Genomic DNA, 22647 nt, shown 5'->3' with positions numbered 1-22647 from the left:
AGGTGTTTCAAGAATCATATCCGAGTGGTGTTACTAGATTGTGTGGGAATAAAATCACAAAGTCACAGGTTCAGACATGAGGCGGAGAAAACAAGGAGTACGGATAGCGAGATTGAGGTTCATTTATCAGGTCCAGCCTTTAACCAGATGACTGATAAAGAACAAGAGCAAGTGGAGGGTGGAGGTCAGCTGTGGAATTCTCTGTCAGCGGATCCTCCGGCCCGCCGGTAGCACACCCACACCACGTTTGCTGACGGCGAGGGTCGGCCCACAATCGGGTACTCCATTGGCCAGCTACGGGAATGGGGAATCCTGCTGCCGACGGGGGTGCGACGTGCAGGACTGGTGGACCGGAAAATTCCGCATATCTTCAGTTCCAGAAAATTAGGAGAATTACAACAGAGGAATTCAGAGATAAAGTTGATCAGAAAGTATACACAGAGATAGAATCTGAGTAGCCAGGAGTGTTATTACACAATAAATAATATATTAATAAGGAAGTGAAGCCCTTTAAATGTTCAGGTTGATGATAAAAGGTCAACGCTTGATCACATGGTATTAACAGTGCGATATAGAAATGAAGTTCTGTGGGTAGCACATGAGATTCCTGTAGGGGGTCATTTAGGAGTAAGGACAACTCCAGTAAATATACAAAAACATTTTCATTGGCCTGTCCTGCAGCGGGATGTAGTTGAACTTTGCCATACATGTCATACTTGATTGGTATTGGAAAATCTTAAACAACAAGCAAGCCAGCTACCTTAATACCCATTCTTGCATTTGAGTAAACATTTGTTGAGGCCTCAATTGTTAAGATGATAAAAAGTAATCAATGTTTGTTGACAATAATGGGTGTGGTTGCTAGATTTCCGGAAGCAATTCTGTTGCAAAATATTGCAGCAAAGAAGGTTGTAGTGGACTTAACTTTGTTTTAGCCACATACGGGCTAACAAAAGATATCTAGTCGGATCAGGGATCCAATTTTATCGCAACGTTATTCAGGGAAGTTATTAATAGCTGAGGAATAAAGTGCATCATCCAGCATCAGAAGGAGCTTTAGAAAGGTGGCGTTTGATAAGTGGAATCAGACTTTAAAGACAACATCCATATTATCATAGAATTTACAGTGCAGAAGGAGGCCATTCGGCCCATCGAGTCTGCATCGACACTTGGAAAGAGCACCCTACCCAAGGTCTACACCGCCACCCTATCCCCATAACCCAGTAACCCCACCCAACACTAAGGGCAATTTTGGACATTAAGGGCAATTTATCATGGCCAATCCACCTAATCTGCACATCTTTGGACTGTGGGAGGAAACCAGAGCACCCGGAGGAAACCCACGCACACACGGGGAGGATGTGCAGATTCCGCACAGACAGTGACCCAAGCCGGAATCGAACCTGGAGCTGTGAAGCAATTGCGCTGTCCACAAGGCTACCGTGCTGCCAACATTTTGACTGTGTTGTCTTCTTTATTTCTCTGTGAACCACAAGCTGTTTCCTATATTGACTGAATGACCACACGACTGGTGTACTAGTTCAAAGACAGTTTATTAATAACACAAGACTTATTTCTATATGCAATGATATTTAGTTTACGCACTAAACTAGACCTAATCACTAAGATGACCTTTACTTCACTTCGGGGTGACCGGCTCTGTGCAAGAGATCAGGCCTTTAACTATGTCCACGTGGGTCGGTTGGAAGTCTTCAGGTTTGTCGCGGCTGGGCTCGTCCTTCAGGTAGTGATCGTGGGTCCTTGAACTTGGCTAGTTGATATGCTGCAATTGGTCTCACACAGGCTGGTCCAAAAGAGGCCGATCTTTCGGTTTGCAGTTCTTCTTATCCCCCTGGGCTTTCGCGCCCTTTGGGGTGGTTCGAACTCCAGATCCAATAGATCAATAGAGTTCCGATCACCCTCATTGATCCTGGCCAATTAGGGGGCGGATACCTCAGTGGCTGGGCGGGTCCTCGCTACCATTGTCATAGGCACGACGGCCTTTACAACTAATGGCAAGTGGCGCCGGTTCGTCTGCTACTGTTGTAACTCCTTAATTCAAACTTGATTGTCCTGGCGGAAATGGTGATTGACTCTTTATGGGTACAAGTTTCAGTCAGGCCTGGCTTCTTTGCACAATACACAGAGGCTGTGTTCCTGTCTGTGTTCAAGCTGACCACAATTCCCATGATCTTTTGCAGGTAGCCATTTTAGATGGCTACAGATACAAAGATCGCGCAGATACAAAAGGAGATTGCAAGCATGCTTAAGAATATCATTGAAGTCAGTTACAATGATTGGAGATCAACTATTCTGATGGTACCAAAACCAGATGGAATGAAACGATTGTGTGTTGGACAAGCAAAGTGTAATATCAAAGTTTATTTACTAAAAGTATACTGAGCAGTACCTTTAACAGAAAGGGTGAAGGAGATTCTGGCTTTTGATCATAGATCATAGAATTTACAGTGCAGAAGGAGGCCATTCGGCCCATCAAGTGCTCTTGAGAGCACCCTACCCAAGATCAACACTGCCATCCTATCCCCATAACCCAGTAACCCCACCCAACACTAAGGGCAATTTTGGACAATAAGGGCAATTTATCATGGCCAGTCCACCTAACCTGCACATCTTTGGACTGTGGAAGGAAACCGGAGCACCCGGAGGAAACCCACGCACACACGGGGAGGACGTGCAGACTCCACACAAACAGTGACCCAAGCCGGAATCGAACCTGGGACCTTGGAGCTGTAAACCAATTGTGCTATCCACAAGGCTACCGTGCTGCCCCAAATGGCATGCATCAGTTTAAAGTGGTTGGGGCAACACGGTAGCATGGTGGTTAGCACAATTGCTTCACAGCTCCAGGGTCCCAGGTTCGATTCCCCACTGGGTCACTGTCTGTGTGGAGTCTGCACGTTCTCCCCGTGTCTGCGTGGGTTTCCTCCGGGTGCTCCGGTTTCCTCCCACAGTCCAAAGACGTGCAGGTTAGGTGGATTGGCCAAGCTAAATTGCCCTTAGTGTCCAAAATTGCCCTTAGTGCTGGGTGGGGTTACTGGGTTATGGGGATAGGGTGGAGGTGTGGACTTGGGTAGGGTGCTCTTTCCAAGAGCCGGTGCAGACTCGATGGGCCGAATGGCCTCCTTCTGCACTGTAAATTCTATGTATATCTATGTATAAAGTGGTGCCATTTGGAATGAATAATGCGTGAGCAACATTGCGAAGACTAACTGGACTACACAATTGTGCAGTGTACACTGCAGGTTTGGTGGTGTTCAGGTCACTGCGAAAGGAGCTTTTGGAACATCTGAAGGATTTGCTCGATTGTCCACAGTGGGATGATTTGGTGGTAAACCTGACTCAACGTCTGTTTACCAAAGCTAAATCACATTATGAAGCCACATTGTTAGTCATGGTCAGATTAACGCATGGAATGAGAAACTTAAAGCGATTGGGCACTTCACAATGCCATCGACGAGAAGAGAAGTTTTGAGATTTCTGATATTGTATCCCTTTTGGCAGAAACCCCACGCCACATTTCACCATGATGGTTGTTCCACTGTGTTCCGCCACCCTGGGCTAGTGCGCGGTCAATTCCAGCCTCACTTTACCCTGAGTCACAGCACAATTTAAATTGACAATTAATTCTTCGAAAATATCCACGGGCTCTGGACTGTCGCTGACAAAAGACGACAGTCATCAGGTATGTAAATGTAAACACATTTTGAAAAATTAATAACAATAACTATAATTAACTATGCAGTAGATAAAAATGGTTAACGATTATCTAATTACTAACCCACCTCTTTTACTCACCCCCACTCTCTGTACACACAAACGCAAGACTGACAAACAAACACAGAGGGGAAAAAGGTGTAAATACAATGATGGAAGTAAAAGGATAAGGGTCTTTGTTTCAAATGGTTGTATTATAGTTCAGCTTTTTCATACGTTAGCCTTCTCGTACTCCTTTCTACAGTCTAGCCCTTCAGTTCGAGGTTTTTGTTTTCAGTCCATAATGGTTTTCAATACAGATTCATCCAAGTCTAAAGAAGCTCTCCGCAGGTACACACATCCTCATTAGGCAGCATTAATGGAGGAAGAGAGAGCGAGAGGGAGAATGTGAAAGAGAAAGATACATATTCACAGCTGCTCAACTCAGCGTCCAGGCTCCGAATGTCCTTTCTATGGTGATCTGAAAACAATTCCACTCAGGTAGGACCCATCATTGCCTGTCACCGGGCAGAATATGGCCCTTTGCCAATTCATTGGCTACCAGCCAACCAATTGAACCGCCTACCTCCGATCTCTCGGGTGCCACAAAGTCTGAGTTCTGCTGTTCAAAAACTCCACAGTTCATTATTTTACAACGTTTGAGTTCCTTGCTTGCTCTTTCACCTTAAAGGGAAATGTTCAGAAAATATCCATGATCAAAATGATAACCACCAAGTAAAAGGAATGGGAAATAAAGGAATCACCACAAAAGGCACCTTACAACTGACTGACCTTGGAAGAAAGAACTAGAAATTCCTTTGGATGGCTGACCGTTTGGAGGTACTGACAAACTGAAAACTATGCTAGCTGTCGCATCAGTTTGAATCACACCGAATTACCACAAGCAATTTCAGGTGGCCATTGATGCCAGTGATGTGGGCCTTGGTGCTGTTATGTTACAAGAAAATGAAGAAGCTATGGAAAGACTTGTTTGCTCCCCCACCCCCCAAAAGCCAAATACTCGTCAAAGGATGTATTCGACCATTGAGAAGGAGGCGTTGGGTTTGGCATTGGCTTTGCAACCTTTTGGCATTGATGTTGCTACAAATTCATCAGCGATAATTGTTTACACAAACTATAATCCATTGAAGTATTTGGTGAAGTTTAAAGATTGAAACAAAATACTTATTAGATGGAATTTATTGCTACAACAATTTAACTTGAAAGTTATACATGTGGCAGGAAGAGAGAATGTGAATGCCGATATTTTATCATCATTTGAGATGAAAGAAGAATGGAACGTCAAAATTGGGAAAGACAGACTTAAATGTACTATACTGCTGTTTAAATGTTCATGCATAAATATGAGGGGATATGTATCATATAGAGCAATGTGAGTGTATAGTAATGAGTAGTGTTTAAAGTTGAAAATGTTATGCAAAATGAAGCCATATTTTCATATTGCTAGTTCATTCTGTTAAGGGGTTAAGTGTGAGGAATGTACAGAATTGGTATATTTCCATTGCATTTCATATCTGTTGCAGGAATGCTCTTCAAAGTCTGGTTAAGGTAATATCTGTTGCAGTCATATTATTAAAGAACCTTGATTATGATATCCAGACTGTGTTTCTGTTAAAACTTATTTTAAGATGAGTAAAACATTAGGTAACCATTGTTTCTATCTATTTATGTCTTTTCATACAGAAAGTTAATGAAACATTATTATTGTTTCTGGAAATCCCCTGGGTAATAGATCATTTATGAGAGATTGTATTTTGTGCTAGCTGATTAAGTGGCGGGATATTATAGTGGGATACAATGATGAAATTAATGGGACGAGCCTTGTATTGCTGTAGTTTTGCAGTGTGTAATCAGCTTTTATGTTGAACAGCAGTTATGCAAATTCTGCCAGGGCCTATTAAGACGCAGTGTATTGCATCTGCTGTTAAAAGAGTCTCTCTTTCTCCAAAAGGTCTACACCGAGATAAGCAAGTAACCTATTTTGTCAACTTTACGTAGAAATGATATTTGAACTGTATTGGGTTGTTTAATTGGAATGAGTGAGTGAGGTGCAGACAGTAAGTACACGTTTTAAAATTTTATTTAAGACCTGTTAACAAAGTTATTTATTTGATGCAAATCTTGTTAATTCTGTGTTTAAATTAACATGTGTTTTGACATAGACTATACTTATTGGTCAGAGTTATCATTCCTGGGGTGAAGTACCCTTCCTTACAGTTTTACAAATAGAAAAAGAGCTCTGGGTTCCCGTCTGGTATTCAAAGAAAATTTGGGGCCTGTCCGTTTCCCCAATAGTATTAGTTTTAAACAACATTTTGTAAGAGCTGACTGAAAGTTCAGAAATCTGCTGATAAAAGGTGTTTTTTTGGACAAACGCAGCATTTGCGTGAAATTGTTGGGAAGCGGCATATTCATTCGCATAGAGTCCAGTTGATCAGTTGAATGCAATGATTTCAACATAGGCTAGGATGATTTTTTACACTGGCAGTTGCAAGTTTGGCTTTAAAAAATAAACAATCTCTTCATATTGCTAGTTAGGGGGAAGGTATGTAGAAATTGTTATATATTACATATAATAATTATATTTGAGGCAGTAATGTTTTAATAGCCTGGATGAGGTATATATTTGATGCAGTAATATTATTACAGAATCTATGTTGTGATATCCAGACTGTATGTCTGTTAAAGCTGTAATTAAGAGTGGCAAATGGTGGGGAAATGCTTGATCCCGACCATTCACTACTTTTTACAGATAAATGGGCTATTAACTTGTGATCCGATTGCTGGAGATTCCCCGGAGTGTCGGTAATTTATGGGAGAGTGGTGCTAAATCCAAGCTAAGCAGGCCATGGAACTTAGTGGGATACAAGGATAAAATGAATGCAGGCTAGGTATATCTGTAGTTTTGCTGTCTGCTAGAAATTTTAAGTTGAACAGCGCTTTTGCCAAATGTGGTCAGCTTGGGAGGAGAATTCTGACAAGGCAGAAGAATTTTCAGTTTGTTCCTGAAAGGCAATCTCTCTCCAAAGGTCTGCACAAATAAGCAAGTAATCATGTTCTGTTAACTTTATTTATCAGTAGAATTTTAACTTTATTGTGTTGCTTTGTTGGAATAGAGAAATCGGGAAGGTGTGAGGCATGAGTTGAAGTTTTTCCTTGTGTTCAAACACTGTTTACCCGATAATTGCTGTTATTTTCCTTGATGTTAATGCGGTCACTTCTTTGTTTAAATTTGCCATTCTCATCCCGTACCAATGCAATTTTGTGTTCTGGACCAGGATCTTGACATCTGGAAGAAAGGAGAAGGATCAACTGGGTGCTTGAAGAAATCAGCTCTTTGCATTTCAGAGCGTGCCCACAGCGGCACATATTTAGAAGCTGAGTGTCTGAAGATTATTCTCATGTCCGCCTGAAAAACAGTGCAAGAGTCATGGTTGGATTTATTGAGCTATGACCCAATTGTAAGCCACACATATTACCTGGCTAATGCTTCCTGCCTGGTCTCAGGAATAGGCAATATTTTCTGTAATTCCACTCTCTTTTCCTTTTTATGTGTCACAGTGAATTTGGTGTCAATTTTGATTCTTTCCCGTGGAAAGTGCCGCCTCTCCACCTGCACCACACGCTATTTGGTGGCTATGGCAACAGCGGATCTTCTGGTCATTATCACTGAGGTCATACTAAACCGAATCGATGATTATTATTTCCCATTGAATTTCCTAAAAATCACCCCTGTGTGTAGTGTTCGCTACGTCCTGCTCCGTATAGCCATAGCCTGTTCTGTCTGGTTCACTGTCGCTTTCACTTTTGATCGATTTGTCGCCATTTGTTGTCAGAAGCTGAAATCTAAATATTGCACCAAGAGAACTGCAGCTGTGGTCCTAGCAATTATCGGCATTCTGTTCACTGTGAAAAACATCCCCATCTACTTTCGATTTAAACCGAGATGGATTATCGACAATGTACCATGGATGTGTTCAAATAAGCGGAGCTATTTTACTGACCCTGTTTGGATTGGATTCAGAAAATTTGAAAAAGTTCTAACGCCACTGATACCATTCGGTTTAATTTTGCTGCTGAACGTACTGACAGTCAGACACATTTTGGTGACCAGCCGGGTCCGTGAGCAACTGAGAGGTCAGAGCGTGGGGGATAATCACAGTGACCCGGAGATGGAGAGCAGAAGGAAGTCGATGATTTTACTCTTCTCCATATCCGGCAGCTTCATCCTCCTGTGGTTTGTTTATGTTTTGTATTTCTTTGATGTGAATGACTTCTTAGATGATGATTCATTTTACATCTTTGAAAATGTTGCCTATATGCTGCGGAACTTAAGTTGCTGCACAAACACCCTGATTTACGTCCTGACTCAGTCTAACTTCAGAGAGCAATTGAAGAGCATGCTGAAATACCCAGTTATATCAATTATTAAATTAATTAATAAACAACACACCTGAGACCAATCAGATGGTGAGGCAGTGCTGAAATGCAAGAGGGTAAAGCAGGTAGCTCGGAAAGGAAAGGCCAGGAGGAGTGGGGGAAACAAAATAACTGTTAGGGATGGGCAAGGGTGAATATGAATGTTTCAGGAGAGGAGTCAGATGATTTCCTGGTGTGCTGGAAATAAATGAGCAAACACCATCGTTCCTTTACCTCCTCTGCTTGATTTCCCATTTCCTCGCATTTTCCCAAAAGTAAAACTTAGCGGGTTCACAGAAAAACAAAATTGTTCGTATATTAGAAATATTACTGTGACAATGCATTATTCTTATTTATTTATCAATATATTCATTGAGTCAATAAACGCTTTATTAAATCTGAGTCCCGAGCTTTCTTAACGCCTGGCTGGGTAATTGGGAAGGTGGGGAATGGGAAGATGGGGAATGTGGCATATGGGAGTTTGTGGAAGGTGGGTGATGGGGAAGATCGGGTTTGGGAAAGGTGGTGTGTGGAGTGGGAAGGTTGACTAGGTGATGTGGAAGATGGGCTTAATGAACATGCGGGATGGAGCAGGTGGGACTGGAATTTGTGGGAAATGGGAAGGTGAGAGGGTGGAGAATGTGCAGGATGGAAAATGTAGTGGATGCGGATTGTGGAGGATTGAAAATGTGGGTTGGGGCAAGTTGAGGAATGGCTAAGTTGGGGGATGGGAAAATAGGCATTGGGAAAGTTGGGTGACGAGGAAGGGGGTGGGGTTGGGAATGTTTTGTTGGGGCAGGTGGGTGCGAAATTAGTGTCATGGGGGTGGAGTGGGGTATTGGCATGGTGAGGGTGGGAAAGTTAGGGGATGGGATGGTTGGGATGGCAAAGGTGTCCTTTGTGGAACATTCATGATTGGGAAAGTGGCGACAGGAGAAGGTATGGAATGTGGTACATCAGGGATGGGGAATGTTGGGAATGAGGAATGTGGAATACACAGAAGGTGGGGGGTGGGGAAGATGGGGATGGTGAATTTGCTGGACGTGCAAGGTGGGGTGTGGTCAAGCCTAGACTCTGGCAGAGCGGTGTGGAGGTTGGTCATCACCACCAGGACCCATTTTCCTTGTGGGGTGGCTGTGGGAGGACGGGGTGGGGAGGTCTTGGGGAGGGGGAGCAGAGATCCTTGGCCATGTCAGTCGGGATGGTCAGTGTCTGAAGCAGCAACTCCTGCAGGTAGATCATTCTAACTGACAGGACAATGGAACAATGATAGATGATGTTGTGATGCAACAAAGATCATTGATCAAAAAGTAGGAGTGACTGGATTCCTTTCTCAAATTGTAGCTTCATATTGCCCTGGGTTTCGTGTAGTTTTGCTTATTCAGGCTTCAGACCGAGACAGAGAGCAAGGACTTTATGTCCATTCTTTCTAAGTGAGTACCCCTCATAGCAACATCGCCGACGACACAAATTGCCACCCCTGTCCCCTGTAAAATGATGGAAAGAGCTTTCCTCTTCATTTTCAAATACTCCATTGCCTGGAGCCAACCTCTGGTCGCTGAACCATTTGGAGATGGAAAGCTTGCTCCCTCTTCCTCTTCCCCTATGCAACTGGCAACAGATGTTGAAGAAGGTGGCACCATGTAAGGGTGCAGTGTAAGCACAGGAGCAGGCAGCTCGATGCCACCAGGCATAGTGATAAACCGAATCTGCCTGCAGACTCCCGCAGGTGGAGCAAAGATGCTACATTGAGATCTGAAAGACTGATCATCATAAATCTTGCCCTACCTGGGTGTATAATCCAGGTGGCATGGTGCCTGTGTCAGCAATTCAGCTCTCTCATATAAATTTAGTTTGGCATAACTTTGAAGTATATAAAAGCCTGAATGGTATCGACAAGGTCTGTGTGGAAAGATGTTTCCTCTTTTGAGCTGAGATCTAGGGGGCGCTGTTTTTAACATCCAGGCACCCTTATGGGATAGAGAAGATTGATTTTTCTCTGTCCATGGGTTGTCCAACTTTGAGGCTTTACCTCAGAAAGCAATGGAAGCGGGGTCACTGAATATTGTTAAATCAGAGATAAATTGATCTTGTTGGGCAGCAAAAGTTTTTGAGAGTTGTTGGGAATTTAAAAACCGAAACACAATCAAAACATCCATAATCTTATTGAATGTTGGTGCTGTCTTGAGAGGCCCAGTCACCTTCTTCTGCTCCAGTTTTGTATGTTCAAATGGAACCAATTTGAAAGCAAACACATTTGCACAGCGAATTCCTCATTGTAACGCAAAGAAAATGGCCAAATATTTTTTCAGCGAAAGAATTTAAATGGGGAAACCTTGGCGTCCTTAAAACGGATCAGTTGAAAATGTTTGCTGGGGAAAGATGTCCGCCGACACCCTCACCCATTTACCGCCTCTGGTTGGGGTCCCAGCTCCCAGCAGTGAACATTTTCCAGTAAAATCAAACAAAATGGGCTGATCCAGTCGTCAGTGGAACATCTGGATCTCGCGTCTCCCGTTGAGCACTCGGATCAATAGCTCAATGGTGACTCCAAATCTATGGCCTCGTCAATTTAATTGCAGCTACAATTACGAGGAGGTGGAGAGAGAGGAAGAAGCTCATGAGAGGGAAAGAGAGCGTGGGGAATGTTAAAGAGAGGGAAAGTGAGAAAGAGAAGGAAGGGAGAGGGAGGGATCAAGAAAAGGAAAGAGAATTTGCTTTTTCCGAATATTGGAAATGGAGCTGGCAACTCAAAGGTAAGGAGAGTATAGACGGCGTCGCTGCAAGTTAATATCTCTCTCGATGAGGAAATACCCACCCCATCCCCCTCACCATCCCTCTCACGTGGGACTACTTTCTGAGACCATCAAGTTTGTGAGATTCCTTTCCAAATTTGAAGAGAATGATGTGAAGCCATTTTTGTTCTTTTAGAAAATAGGAGGGCAGCTAAAATGGCCCCCAGATATCTGGACATTTTTAGTTCATGGGGAGCTGTTTGAGAGCGTCTAAGCGGTCTACTTCATGCTGCATTGTGATGGGCACCAGGGCCATAGGTCCCCAAGGCACAGGGCACCGATGGAGCCAGGGTTGTGGAGGGCAGAGTGCTGGAGGAGTGGCCGGGGGGGGAGGGAGCAGGACAAGTGGGGGCACAGTCTGCAGTACAGCCTGTTGGACCTGGCTGGGCATGCGAGTACGCACCATGCTAACATGTCTGACTTTTACCCCCTGCAGACAATGGCCTTCAGGCAGCACGTTAGCGCAGTGCTTAGCACAGTTACTTCACAGCTCCAGCGTTCCAGGTTCGATTTCTGGTTTGGGTCACTGTCTGTGCGGAGTCTGCACGTTCTCTGTGTGTGTGGGGGTTTTCTCCGGGTTCTCCGGCTTCCTCCACAGTCCAAAGATGTGCAGGTTAGGTGGATTGGACACCCTAAATTGCCCTCAGTGTCCAAACCGTTTCGGTGGGGATACTGGGTTACGGGGATAAAGGGGATAGGGTGGAGGCGTGGGGCTTAAGTAGGGTGCTCTTTCCAAGGGCCGGTGCAGACTCACTGGTGGCCTTTTGTGGAACATAGGAGCAGGAGGAAGTCTTTCGGCCCTTCGAGCCTGCTCCGCCATTCATCACGATCATGGCTGATCATCCACCTCAAAAGCCTAATCCTGCTGTCTCCCCATAGCCTTTGATCCCATTCACCCCAAGTGCTATATCTAGCCGCCTCTTGAATATATTCAATGTTTTAGCATCAACTACTTCCTGTGGGAATGAATTCCACAGGCTCACCACTCTTTGGGTGAAAAAATATCTCCTCATCTCTGTCCAAAATGGTTTCCCCTCAATCCTCAGACTGTGACCCCTGGCTCTGGACACACCCACATTGGTAACATCTTCCCCGCATTTACCCTGTCTAGTCCTGTCAGAATTTTATAAGTCTCTATGAGATCCCCCTCATTCTTCTGAACTCCAGCGAGAATAATCCTAACCTAGTCAATCTCTCCTCATATGATAGTCCAGCCATCCCTGGAATCAGTCTGGTAAACCTTCGCTGCACTCCCTCGAGAGCAAAAACATCCTTCCACAGAGGAGGAGACCAAAACTGCACGCAATACTCCAGGTGTGGCCTCACCATGGCCCCTTATAATTGCAGCAACACATCCCTCCTTCTATACTCGAAACACCTCGCAATGAAGGCCAACGTACCACTTTACCACCTGCTGCACCTGCATGCTTACCTTCAGCGACTGGTGCACAAGGACACCCAGGTCCCGCTGCACAGCGAAAACAGCACGGGAGCAGAGAGAGGCGGGACAGCGAAAACAGCGCCGGAGGAGAGAGCCGGGAGATTTAAAAAGCGCGGGAGGAGAGAGCCGGGACAGCGAAAACAGCGCGGGAGCAGAGAGAGCCGGGACAGCGAAAACAGCGCCGGAGGAGAGAGCCGGTAGATTTAAAAAGCGCGGGAGGAGAGAGCTGGGACAGCGAAAACAGCGCGGGAGCAGAGAGAGCCGGGACAGCGAAAACAGCGCCGGAGGAGAGAGCCGGGAGATTTAAAAAGGGCGGGAGGAGAGAGCCGGGAGATTTAAAAAGCACGGGAGGAGAGAGCCGGGAGATTTAAAAAGCGCTGGAGGAGAGAGCCGGGACAGTGCTGGGAGAGGTGAGTGCACAAAAGGTGTGGCAGGAGTGCCTTTAGTCACGGAGTGCTGATTGGAACAGAGTGCATCTGAGTTTAGGTGAGTGACTGAGTTCGGGTGAGTGGCCAGAGAGGGCTGTGTTTTTGTTGGTGCTCGGGTTTACCTTGAGGTTCGACAAAAAATGTTTTTTTTTTTTTAATATTTAAATTAATTAACTAGTTGAATATGGCTGGACAGGTGATGTGCTGTTGCTGTATGATGTTGGAACTGGTGGATCCCATTGAGACCGTCAGTGACTACATCTGCAGCAAGTGTTGGCTGCTCGAGGAATTTCGGCTCAGAATTGATGAGCTGGAGACCGAGCTGCACACACTGCGGCACATCAGGGAGGGGGAACATTACCTGGACGCTTTGTTTCAGGAGGCAGTCACACCCGGTAGAATAAGTTCTGTTAATTTGGACAGTGGTCAGGGACAGAGTGGTGTGACTGCAAGGGAGGCAGATAGGGGGATCCTGAGTTTAGGAGTTGAGGAGCCTCAGCCCTTGACCTTGCCCAACAGGTATGAGGTACTTGCTCCCTGTGTGGATGAGGAAGAGGGCTGTAGGGAGGATGCGTTGACTGACCACTGCACCGTGGTACAGGAAGCCATTCAAGAGGGGGGAGCAAAAAGACAAGTGGTAGTTGTAGGGGATTCTATAATTAGGGAGATTGATGGCATCCTTTGTAAGCCAGATCGAGAGTCCCGCATGGTATGTTGCCTGCCCGGTGCCAGGGTGAGGGACATCTCTGATCGGCTTGAAAGGATTTTGGAGAGGGAGGGGGAGGATCCAGTTGCTGTGGTCCACGTTGGGACTAACAACATAGGTAAGACTAGGAAAGAGGACCTGTTTGGGGATTATCAAACACTCGGGACTAAATTAAAGAGCAGGTCCTCCAGGGTTATAATCTCTGGATTACTACCCGAGCCACGTGCCAATTGGCAGAGGGTTGAGAAAATTAGAGAAGTTAACACGTGGCTAAAGGAGTGGTGCGGGAAAGAGGGATTCCATTTCATGGGGCATTGGAATCAGTACTGGGGCAGGAGGGACCTGTACCGTTGGGACGGTCTTCACCTGAACCATTCTGGTACCAGTGTTCTAGCGAATAGGATAAATAGGTTGGTCACAAGGACTTTAAACTAGCAAGTTGGGGGGAAGGGAAGTGTAAAGCTATGGACAGTATAATGGTTAATGAAGATCAAGGCAGCAGGTTACGTGACAGGTTATTTTGTAGAGATATGGGTTCAAAGACAAGGAGAATTAGGAGAAAGGGGAAGAGGAAAAATAAATTGCGAAAAGTTGCTGATCAAGGTGTTAGGATTCAGAACAAAAACATAAAAAACAGCATAAGTGTACTTTATCTGAATGCTCGTAGTATACGAAATAAGGTAAATGAGTTGATGGCACAAATCATCGTGAATGACTATGATTTAGTGGCCATTACTGAAACATGGTTAAAAGATGGTCACGACTGGGAGTTAAATATCCAAGGGTATCAGACTATACGAAAGGATAGAATGGACGGTAAGGGCGGTGGTGTAGCTTTGTTGCTTAAGGATGGCATCCGGGCAATAGTAAGGGATGATATTGGTGCTATGGAGGACAAGGTTGAATCAATTTGGGTGGAAATCAGGAATAGTAAGGCGAAAAGGTCACTGATAGGAGTAGTCTATAGGCCACCAAATAGTAACAGAATGGTAGGGCAGGCAATAAGCAAAGAAATAACGGATGCATGTAGAAATGGTACAGTGGTTATCATGGGAGATTTTCATCTGCATATTGATTGGTTTAACCAGGTTGGTAAAGGCAGCCTTCAGGAGGAGTTTATAGAATGTGCCCGGGATAATTTCCTGGAACAGTATGTAATGGAACCTACAAGGGAACAAGCGGTCCTAGATATGGTCCTGTGTAATGAGGCAGGATTGATTAATGATCTTATAGTTCGGGATCCTCTTGGAAGGAGCGACCACAATATGGTGGAATTTAAAATACAGTTGGAGGATGACAAGGTAAAATCAAACACTAGTGTTTTGTGCTTAAACAAAGGCGATTACAATGGGATGAGAGAAGAACTAGCTAAGGTAGACTGGGAGCAAAGACGTCATGGTGAAGCAGTTGAGGAACAGTGGAGAACCTTCCGTGCAATCTTTCACAGTGTTCAGAAAAGGTTCATACCAACAAGAAAGAAAGACGGTAGAAAGGGGAAAAATCGACCGTGGATATCTAAGGAGGTGAAGGAGAGTATCAAATTGAAGGAAAAAACATACAAAGTGGCAAAATTTAGTGGGAGACTAGAGGACTGGGTAGTCTTTAGGGGACAACAGAAAGCTATAAAAAAGCCATAAAGAAGAGTAAGGTAGACTGTGAAAGTAAACTGGCTCAGAACATAAAAGCAGATAGTAAAAGCTTCTACAAATATCTAAAACAAAAAAGAGTCGCTAAGGTAAATATTGGTCCTTTGGAAGATGAGAAGGGAGATTTAATAATAGGAGACGGGGAAATGGCTGAGGAGCTGAACAGGTTTTTTGGGTCAGTCTTCACAGTGGAGGACACAAATAACATGCCAGTGACTGATGGAAATAAGGATATGATAGGTGAGGACCTTGAGAGGATTGTAATCACTAAGGAGGCAGTATTGGGCAAGCTAATGGGGCTAAAGGTAGACAAGTCTCCTGGCCCTGATGGGATGCATCCCAGAGTGTTAAAAGAGATGGCTAGGGAAATCGTAAACGCACTAGTGATAATTTATCAAAATTCACTAGACTCTGGGGTGGTCCCAGAGGATAGGAAAGTAGCAAACGTGACACCACTGTTTAAAAAAGGAGGTCGGCAGAAAGTGGGTAATTATAGGCCGGTAAGCTAAACTTCGGTTGCAGGGAAAATGCTGGAATCTATCATTAAGGAGGAAATAGCGGGGCACCTGGAGGGAAATTGTCCCATTGGGCAGACGCAGCATGGGTTCACAAAGGGTAGGTCGTGTCTGACTAATTTGGTAGAATTTTTTGAGGACGTTACCAGTGCAGTAGATAACGGGGAGCCAATGGATGTGGTATATCTGGATTTCCAGAAAGCTTTTGACAAGGTGCCACACAAAAGGTTGCTGCATAAACTAAAGATGCATGGCATTGAGGGTAAAGTGGTAGCATGGGTAGCGGATTGGTTAACTAACAGAAAGCAGAGAGTGGGGATAAATTGGTGTTTCTCTGGTTGGCAACCTGTAACTAGTGGGTTCCCTCAAGGATCAGTATTGGGCCCGCAGTTGTTCACAATTTACATAGACAATTTAGAGTTGGGGACCAAGTGCAATGTGTCAAAGTTTGCAGACACTAAGATGAGTGGTAAAGCAAAAAGGGCAGAGGATACCGGAAGTGTGCAGAAGGATTTGGATAGGTTAGGTGAATGGGCTAGGTCTGGCAGATGGAATTCAATGTTGCCAAGTGTGAGGCAATCCATTTTGGGAGGAATAAGAGCAGAATGGATTATTATTTAAACGGTAAGATGTTAAAACATGCTGCTGTGCATTGGGACCTGGGTGTGCTGGTGCACCAGTCGCAAAAAGTTGGTGTGCAGGTGCAACAGGTGATTAAGAAGGCTAATCGAGTTTTGTCTTTCATTGCTAGAGGGATGGAGTTCAAGACTAGTGAGGTTATGCTGCAATTGTATAGGGTGCTGGTGAGGCCGCATCTGGAGTATTGTGTTCAGTTTTGTGCTCCTTACCTGAGAAAGGACATATTGGCACTGGAGGGAGTGCAGAGCAGATTCACTAGGTTGATCCCAGAGTTGAGGGGATTGGATTATGATGAGAGGTTGAGTAGACTGGGACTGTAATCATTGGAGTTTAGAAGGATGCGGGGGGGATCTTATTGAGACATATAAAATTATGAAGGGAATAGAAAGGATAGATGCGGGCAGATTGTTTCCACTGGTCGGGTAAAATGCGAGTGAAATTTGAAGAATTTGAGAAAGGAAACCAAAGGGAGGCTGCCGGTTTGCTTGCGAGGGAAATGAGCTGGAGAGGCTGAATTACCAGTGAAGGAAATTCAAAAGATACAATATGAGACTTTGAAGTGAGCTATGAAAATATTTTCATAATGGGCCCTGATAGCTCAGTCGGTAGAGCTTCTGACTTTTAATCTGAGGGTCCAGTGTTCAAGTCCCTGTCAGGGTTTTGATTATGGCTCAAGGCGTTTGCTTCCCAATGAACGGCAGGAAATAAAAATGAAAAATGCAGGATGCTTTATGGAAAGTGGAAGAACCGTGACAACGTCGTGTTTGCCAAATTGCAACAGCCGTCCAGAATTTTAAAGAATTTTTGCTAGATTTTCAGTTGATGTAAAAACTCTCTCCTGGTCTTATCCAGCATTATACCACTGTAGTAATCTGGCAATGTTTAATCACTTCCCAATTCACAAAATATTTCCTGTTTGTATACTTCTTTCCAGCATAACTGCTTTTAAATTAATAACTTTCAGAATAACTGCAATTTTTACAGTTTCAAAAGCCCAATGCCGATGAATATTTTAATTTGCACTCTCAAAGTCAGCAGGAGAAATCAACAATACTGATGTTTAATCAAAACAATTGAAATCTGCTCTACACTTGCAAAGTTGACTTGCAGATTGGTGCTGTGGCTTAGATGGTTAAAGCGCCTGTCTTGTAAACAGGAGATCCTGAGTTCAAATCTCAGCAATACCGTTGTACATTCAGGTCAAAGCATGTAACCTGTGAAGAATGCTCTTCATTTAATGGTGAACACAGAAAATGTTGGCATCAATTCTGTGGGACTGACCTTCAAGCTTGTTTTATGTCAAACTTGATTCAAACTTCCATATCTCCCATTTTTCACGCAACTTCCATTTTCCTCATCTACTCCATTGCATGTAACCTCGCTTCAGCTCTGAATAAGGATCACACGGATTTGAAACATTAACTTTGTGTCTGGTTCCACAGACGTCCTCAAATTTGATGAGCTTTAATCCAATCATTTTTAGTTTCTCATGCAGATTCACAGATTTACTCTGATGAAGAGTGACCCAGCCTCGAAACGTTAGCTCGGTTCTCTCTTCACAGATGCTGCCAGACCCACTGAGATTTTCCATCATTTCCTGTTTTTTTTCAGATTTCACATCTGCAGTAATTTGCCTTTTTATTGGACGATATATGTTGCTGCATGTCAGCAAGAACGATTTGGGCGGGATAAAGGATGGGACGTTTTCCATGAAGATGTGGCATTGACAGACCTATTTACACCCTGAAACTTTGCGATTTGCATAATTTGCTACTTTACTCGATGAGCTTACTTGCGTTCACACTCTGCCACAACAAACAACAGATGACACGCTTTATTCCCTCTCTCAAAATACAATCTGTATCTCTGCAGCTTCCCACTGATATCTCAGCGAACTAACCGTAATCTTCAATGTCTTGAAGTCCCAGTGCATGTCCCTGGGTAACAACAGTTGTCACATCACAGGTCATTGGTAAAATGCGAGTCCACGTTGAAGAATTTGAGAAAGAAAGCCGAAGGGAGGCTGCCGGTCTGCTTGCGAGGGAAATGAGCTGGAGTGGCTGAATGACCAGTGAAGGAAATTCAAAAGATACAATATGAGACTTTGAAGTGAGCTGTGAGAATGCTTTTTAAATGGGCCCTGGTAGCTCAGTCGGTAGAGCATCAGACTTTTAATCTGAGGGTCCAGGGTTCAAGTCCCTGTCAGGGCTTTGATTTTGGCTCAAGGCGTTTGCTTCCTAATGAACGGTAGGAAATAAAAATAAAGAATGCAGGATGCTTGATGGAAAGTGGAAGAACCGTGACAACGTCGTGTTTGCCAAATTGCAACAGCCGTCCAGAATTTTCAAGAATTTTTGCTAGATTTTCAGTTGATGTTTAAACTCTCTCCTGGTCTTATCCAGCATTATACCATTGTAGTTTTCTGGCCATGTTTAATCACTTCCCAATTCGCAAAATATTTCCTGTTTGTATACTTCTTTCCTGCAGAACTGCTTTTAAATTAATAACATTCAGAAATAACTGCAATTTTTACAGTTTCAAAAGGCCAGTGCTGATGAATATTTTAGTTTGCACTCTCAAAGTCAGCAGGAGAAATCAACAATACTGATGTTTAATCAAAACAATTGAAATCTGTTCTACACTTGCAAAGTTTCTTTACAGATTGGTGCTGTGGCTTAGATGGTTAAAGCACCTGTCTTATAAACAGGAGATCCTGAGTTCAAATCTCAGTGGTGCCTTTATACATTCTGGTCAAAGCATGTAGCCTGTGAAGAATGCTCCTCATTTAATGGTGAACACAGAAAACGTTGACATCATTTCTGTGGTACTGACCTTCAAAATTGTTTTCGCTTGTTTTATGTCAAACTTGATTCAAACTTCCATATCTCCCATTTTTCACGCAACTTCCATTTTCCTCATCTACTCCATTGCATGTAACCTCGCTTCATCTCTGAATAAGGATCACACGGATTTGAAACATTAACTTTGTGTCTGGCTCCACAGACATCCTCAAATTTTATGAGCTTTAATCCAATCATTTTTAGTTTCTCATGCACATTCACAACATGTGCAGTAATTTGCCTTTTTATTGGACGATATATGTTGCTGCATGTCAGCAAGAACGATTTGGGCGGGATAAAGGATGGGGCGTTTTCCATGAAGATGTGGCGTTGACAGATTTATTTACACCCTGAAATTTGCGATTTGCATAATTTGTTACTTTACTAGATGAGCTTACTTGCGTTCACTCTCTGCCACAACAAACACCAGATGACACCCTTTATTCCCTCTCTTAAAATACAATCTGTATCTCTGCAGCTTCCCACTCATATCTCAGCGAACTAAACATAATCTTCAATGTCTTGAAGTCCCAGTGCATGTCCCTGCGCAACAACAGTTGTCACATCACATGTCATTGGTAAAATGCGAGTCCAAGTTGAAGAATTTGGGAAAGGAAACCAAAGGGAGGCTGCCGGTCTGCTTGTGACGAATGTGATATAAAATAGTTACTTTAGAGATATTAGTTAATGTAATGTAGAAATAAGCCACTTTGATTCTGGCAAGTAGAGACAAAGGTTTTAGACCGCATGGAAAAAAGCAGGAAGAGGTGTGTCTATGAGAGTGATGCTGCATTGATAGGGGCCGGAGGAAGGGATTGGAAGTGAGCCAATCAGAATAGATCAAACAAGTCAGGAGGGACATAGGATGACCTATGGGTGTCGAGTATGTGAAACTTGATGCCATTTGAATGTATCAGTACTGATCTCTTTGTGTGGGACATTCACTTAGCTCCCGGGGCTGCAGAGAGCAACATGTTATCTGTATCACTGTGGGCTAGGTAGCTTGCAAGCTGAATAAAATAACTAATGTTATACCTGCAAATCCATCTCGACTTTTATTGAGGCCAGACTGACGGAAAAAGAAATTTGGGATTCAACATTTGGTGCCGAAAACCTGGATTTCTCAGGGCGATCCTGGTTTCAACTGCAAAATCAGAATTAGACTGATTATGAATAGGAGGATGGGGAACGAGGGCCCTCAATGTAGAACTGGAAAATGACCGCACATTGATTGTTCCCCTCTTCTTATCGTCTGATTAGTCTGGTCACTCGCGGTTGGCACAGAAAGACCGCCTCGACGAAATCACAGGTCAGTCTGGGGATTAGCATTTTAATTGATGGGATTTCATTTGTGAGTTAATTCGGCTGGGGTAGGCTATATTGTTGATGGGACATTTAAAACTATAAATGGTTCAACTTCATTTGTGAGTTAATTCGGTTGGCTCAAGGCGTTTGCTTCCCAATGAACGGTCGGAAATAAAAATAAAGAACGCAGGATGCTTTATGGAAAGTGGAAGAACCGTGACAACGTCGTGTTTGCCAAATTGCAACAGCCGTCCAGAATTTTCAAGAATTTTTGCTAGATTTTCAGTGAATGTATAAACTCTCTCCTGGTCTTGTCCTGCATTATACCATTGTAGTTTTCTGGCCATGTTTAATCACTTCCCAATTCGTAAAATATTTCCTGTTTGTATACTTCTTTCCTGCAGAACTGCTTTTAAATGAATAACTTTCAGAATAACTGCAATTTTTACAGTTTCAAAAGCCCAGTGCCGATGAATATTTTAATTTGCACTCTCAAAGTCAGAAGGAGAAATCAACAATACTGATGTTTAATCAAAACAATTGAAATCTGTTCTACACTTGCAAAGCTTCTTTGCAGATTGGTGCTGTGGCTTAGATGGTTAAAGCGCCTGTCTTGTAAACAAGAGATCCTGAGTTCAAATCTCAGCAGTACCTAAATACATTCAGGTCGAAGTATGTATTCTGTGAAGCATGCTCCTTGTTTAATGGTGAACACAGAAAATGTTGACATCATTTCTGTGGTACTGACCTTCAAAATTGTTTTCGCTTGTTTTATGTCAAACTTGATTCAAACTTCCATATCTCCCATTTTTCACGCAACTTCCATTTTCCCAGTACCAACATTTTGAATGTCTGTCAGCGATGTCTGTGAGCAAAGATTGAATGATTAAATGATTTACTCTGATGAAGTGTGACCCAACTTCGAAACGTTAGCTCGGTTCTCTCTTCACAGATGCTGCCAGACCCACTGAGATTTTCCATCATTTCCTGTTTTAATTCAGATTTCACATCCGCAGTAATTTGCCTTTTTATTGGACGATATATGTTGCTGCATGTTAGCAAGAACGATTTGGGCGGGATAAATTGTTGGGCATTTTCCATGAAGATGTGGCGTTGACAGATCTATTTACACCCTGAAACTTTGCGATTTGCATAATTTGCTACTTTACTCGATGAGCTTACTTGCGTTCACACTCTGCCACAACAAACAACAGATGACACCCTTTATTCCCTCTCTCAAAATATAATCTGTATCTCTGCAGCTTCCCACTGATATCTCAGCGAACTAACCGTAATCTTCAATGTCTTGAAGTCCCAGTGCATGTCCCTGGGTAACAACAGTTGTCACATCACAGGTCATTGGTAAAATGCGAGTCCAAGCTGAAGAATTTGAGAAAGAAAGCCGAAGGGAGGCTGCCGGTCTGCTTGCGAGGGAAATGAGCTGGAGAGGCTGAATGACCAGTGAAGGAAATTCAAGAGATACAATATGAGACTTTGAAGTGACCTATGAAAACATTTGCGCAATGGGCCCTGGTAGCTCAGTCGGTGGAGCATCAGACTTTTAATCTGAGGGTCCAGGGTTCAAGTTCCTGTCAGGGCTTTGATTTTGGCTCAAGGCGTTTGCTTCCCAATGAACGGAAATAAAAATAAAGAATGCAGGATGCTTTCTGGAAAGTGGAAGAACCGTGACAACGTCGTGCTTGCCAAATTGCAAGAGCCGTCCAGAATTTTCAAGAATTTTTGCTAGATTTTCAGTGAATGTAAAAACTCTCTCCTGGTCTTATCCAGCATTATACCACTGTAGTTTTCTGGCCATGTTTAATCACTTCCCAATTCACAAAATATTTCCTGTTTGTATACTTCTTTCCTGCAGAACTGCTTTTAAATTAATAACTTTCAGAAATAACTGCAATTTTTACAGTTTCAAAAGCCCAGTGCCGATGAATATTTTAGTCTGCACTCTGTGGCGCACATAGACTCCGTGAGACAAATAGAGTGAAGTCGATGAGGCTTTATTAAGCGTGTCTGTTCCCCAGCAGCCCGATAGTAAACTGGCATGCGGGGGAAGGCACCGGCTTCTTATACTTCGCCTTCAGGGCGGAGTATGAGGTCAACGGCCAACCAGGACCCGGGATCTGTCAGCCAATGACATTAGGGCTTTCAGTCCCACATGACCCC

At 43.6% G+C, this 22647-nt stretch overlaps 1 protein-coding gene and 6 non-coding genes across 7 annotated transcripts; all 7 read left to right on the top strand.

Moving 5' to 3' along the window:
- The first annotated feature begins 2214 nt into the window (after positions 1-2214).
- LOC140411334 (probable G-protein coupled receptor 139) lies at positions 2215-8451 on the top strand. The gene is made up of 2 exons (XM_072500456.1): positions 2215-2368; positions 7156-8451. The coding sequence occupies exons 1-2, from the start codon at positions 2215-2217 to the stop codon at positions 8190-8192; spliced, it is 1191 nt and encodes a 396-aa protein (XP_072356557.1). The 3' UTR covers positions 8193-8451.
- Positions 8452-16911: 8460 nt separating this feature from the next.
- trnak-uuu (transfer RNA lysine (anticodon UUU)) lies at positions 16912-16984 on the top strand. Its single transcript has one exon. It is a non-coding gene; the product is annotated as a tRNA-Lys (tRNA).
- Positions 16985-17437: 453 nt separating this feature from the next.
- On the top strand, positions 17438-17511 carry trnat-ugu (transfer RNA threonine (anticodon UGU)). The gene has a single exon. It is a non-coding gene; the product is annotated as a tRNA-Thr (tRNA).
- Positions 17512-18461: 950 nt separating this feature from the next.
- trnak-uuu (transfer RNA lysine (anticodon UUU)) lies at positions 18462-18534 on the top strand. Its single transcript has one exon. It is a non-coding gene; the product is annotated as a tRNA-Lys (tRNA).
- Positions 18535-18988: 454 nt separating this feature from the next.
- On the top strand, positions 18989-19062 carry trnai-uau (transfer RNA isoleucine (anticodon UAU)). The gene has a single exon. It is a non-coding gene; the product is annotated as a tRNA-Ile (tRNA).
- A 1987-nt stretch (positions 19063-21049) lies between these two features.
- trnat-ugu (transfer RNA threonine (anticodon UGU)) lies at positions 21050-21123 on the top strand. Its single transcript has one exon. It is a non-coding gene; the product is annotated as a tRNA-Thr (tRNA).
- An 873-nt stretch (positions 21124-21996) lies between these two features.
- trnak-uuu (transfer RNA lysine (anticodon UUU)) lies at positions 21997-22069 on the top strand. Its single transcript has one exon. It is a non-coding gene; the product is annotated as a tRNA-Lys (tRNA).
- Positions 22070-22647: the final 578 nt, after the last annotated feature.

This window comes from Scyliorhinus torazame, chromosome 4 (assembly GCF_047496885.1).
Source record: "Scyliorhinus torazame isolate Kashiwa2021f chromosome 4, sScyTor2.1, whole genome shotgun sequence".
In the NCBI taxonomy this organism is placed as follows: Eukaryota; Metazoa; Chordata; class Chondrichthyes; order Carcharhiniformes; family Scyliorhinidae; genus Scyliorhinus; species Scyliorhinus torazame.
Note: the sequence above shows the minus strand (reverse complement) of the source record. Positions and strands in the feature narration are given on the sequence as shown.

What these genes read in the sequence shown, in the direction of transcription:
- LOC140411334 (XM_072500456.1), top strand. Translation starts at nt 2,215, where the DNA reads ATGGCTACAGATACAAAGATCGCGCAGATACAAAAGGAGATTGCAAGC. An exon ending in GTGTGTTGGACAAGCAAAGT is followed by an intron (nt 2,369 to 7,155) that starts GTAATATCAAAG and finishes CCTGAAAAACAG; the next exon opens with TGCAAGAGTCATGGTTGGAT.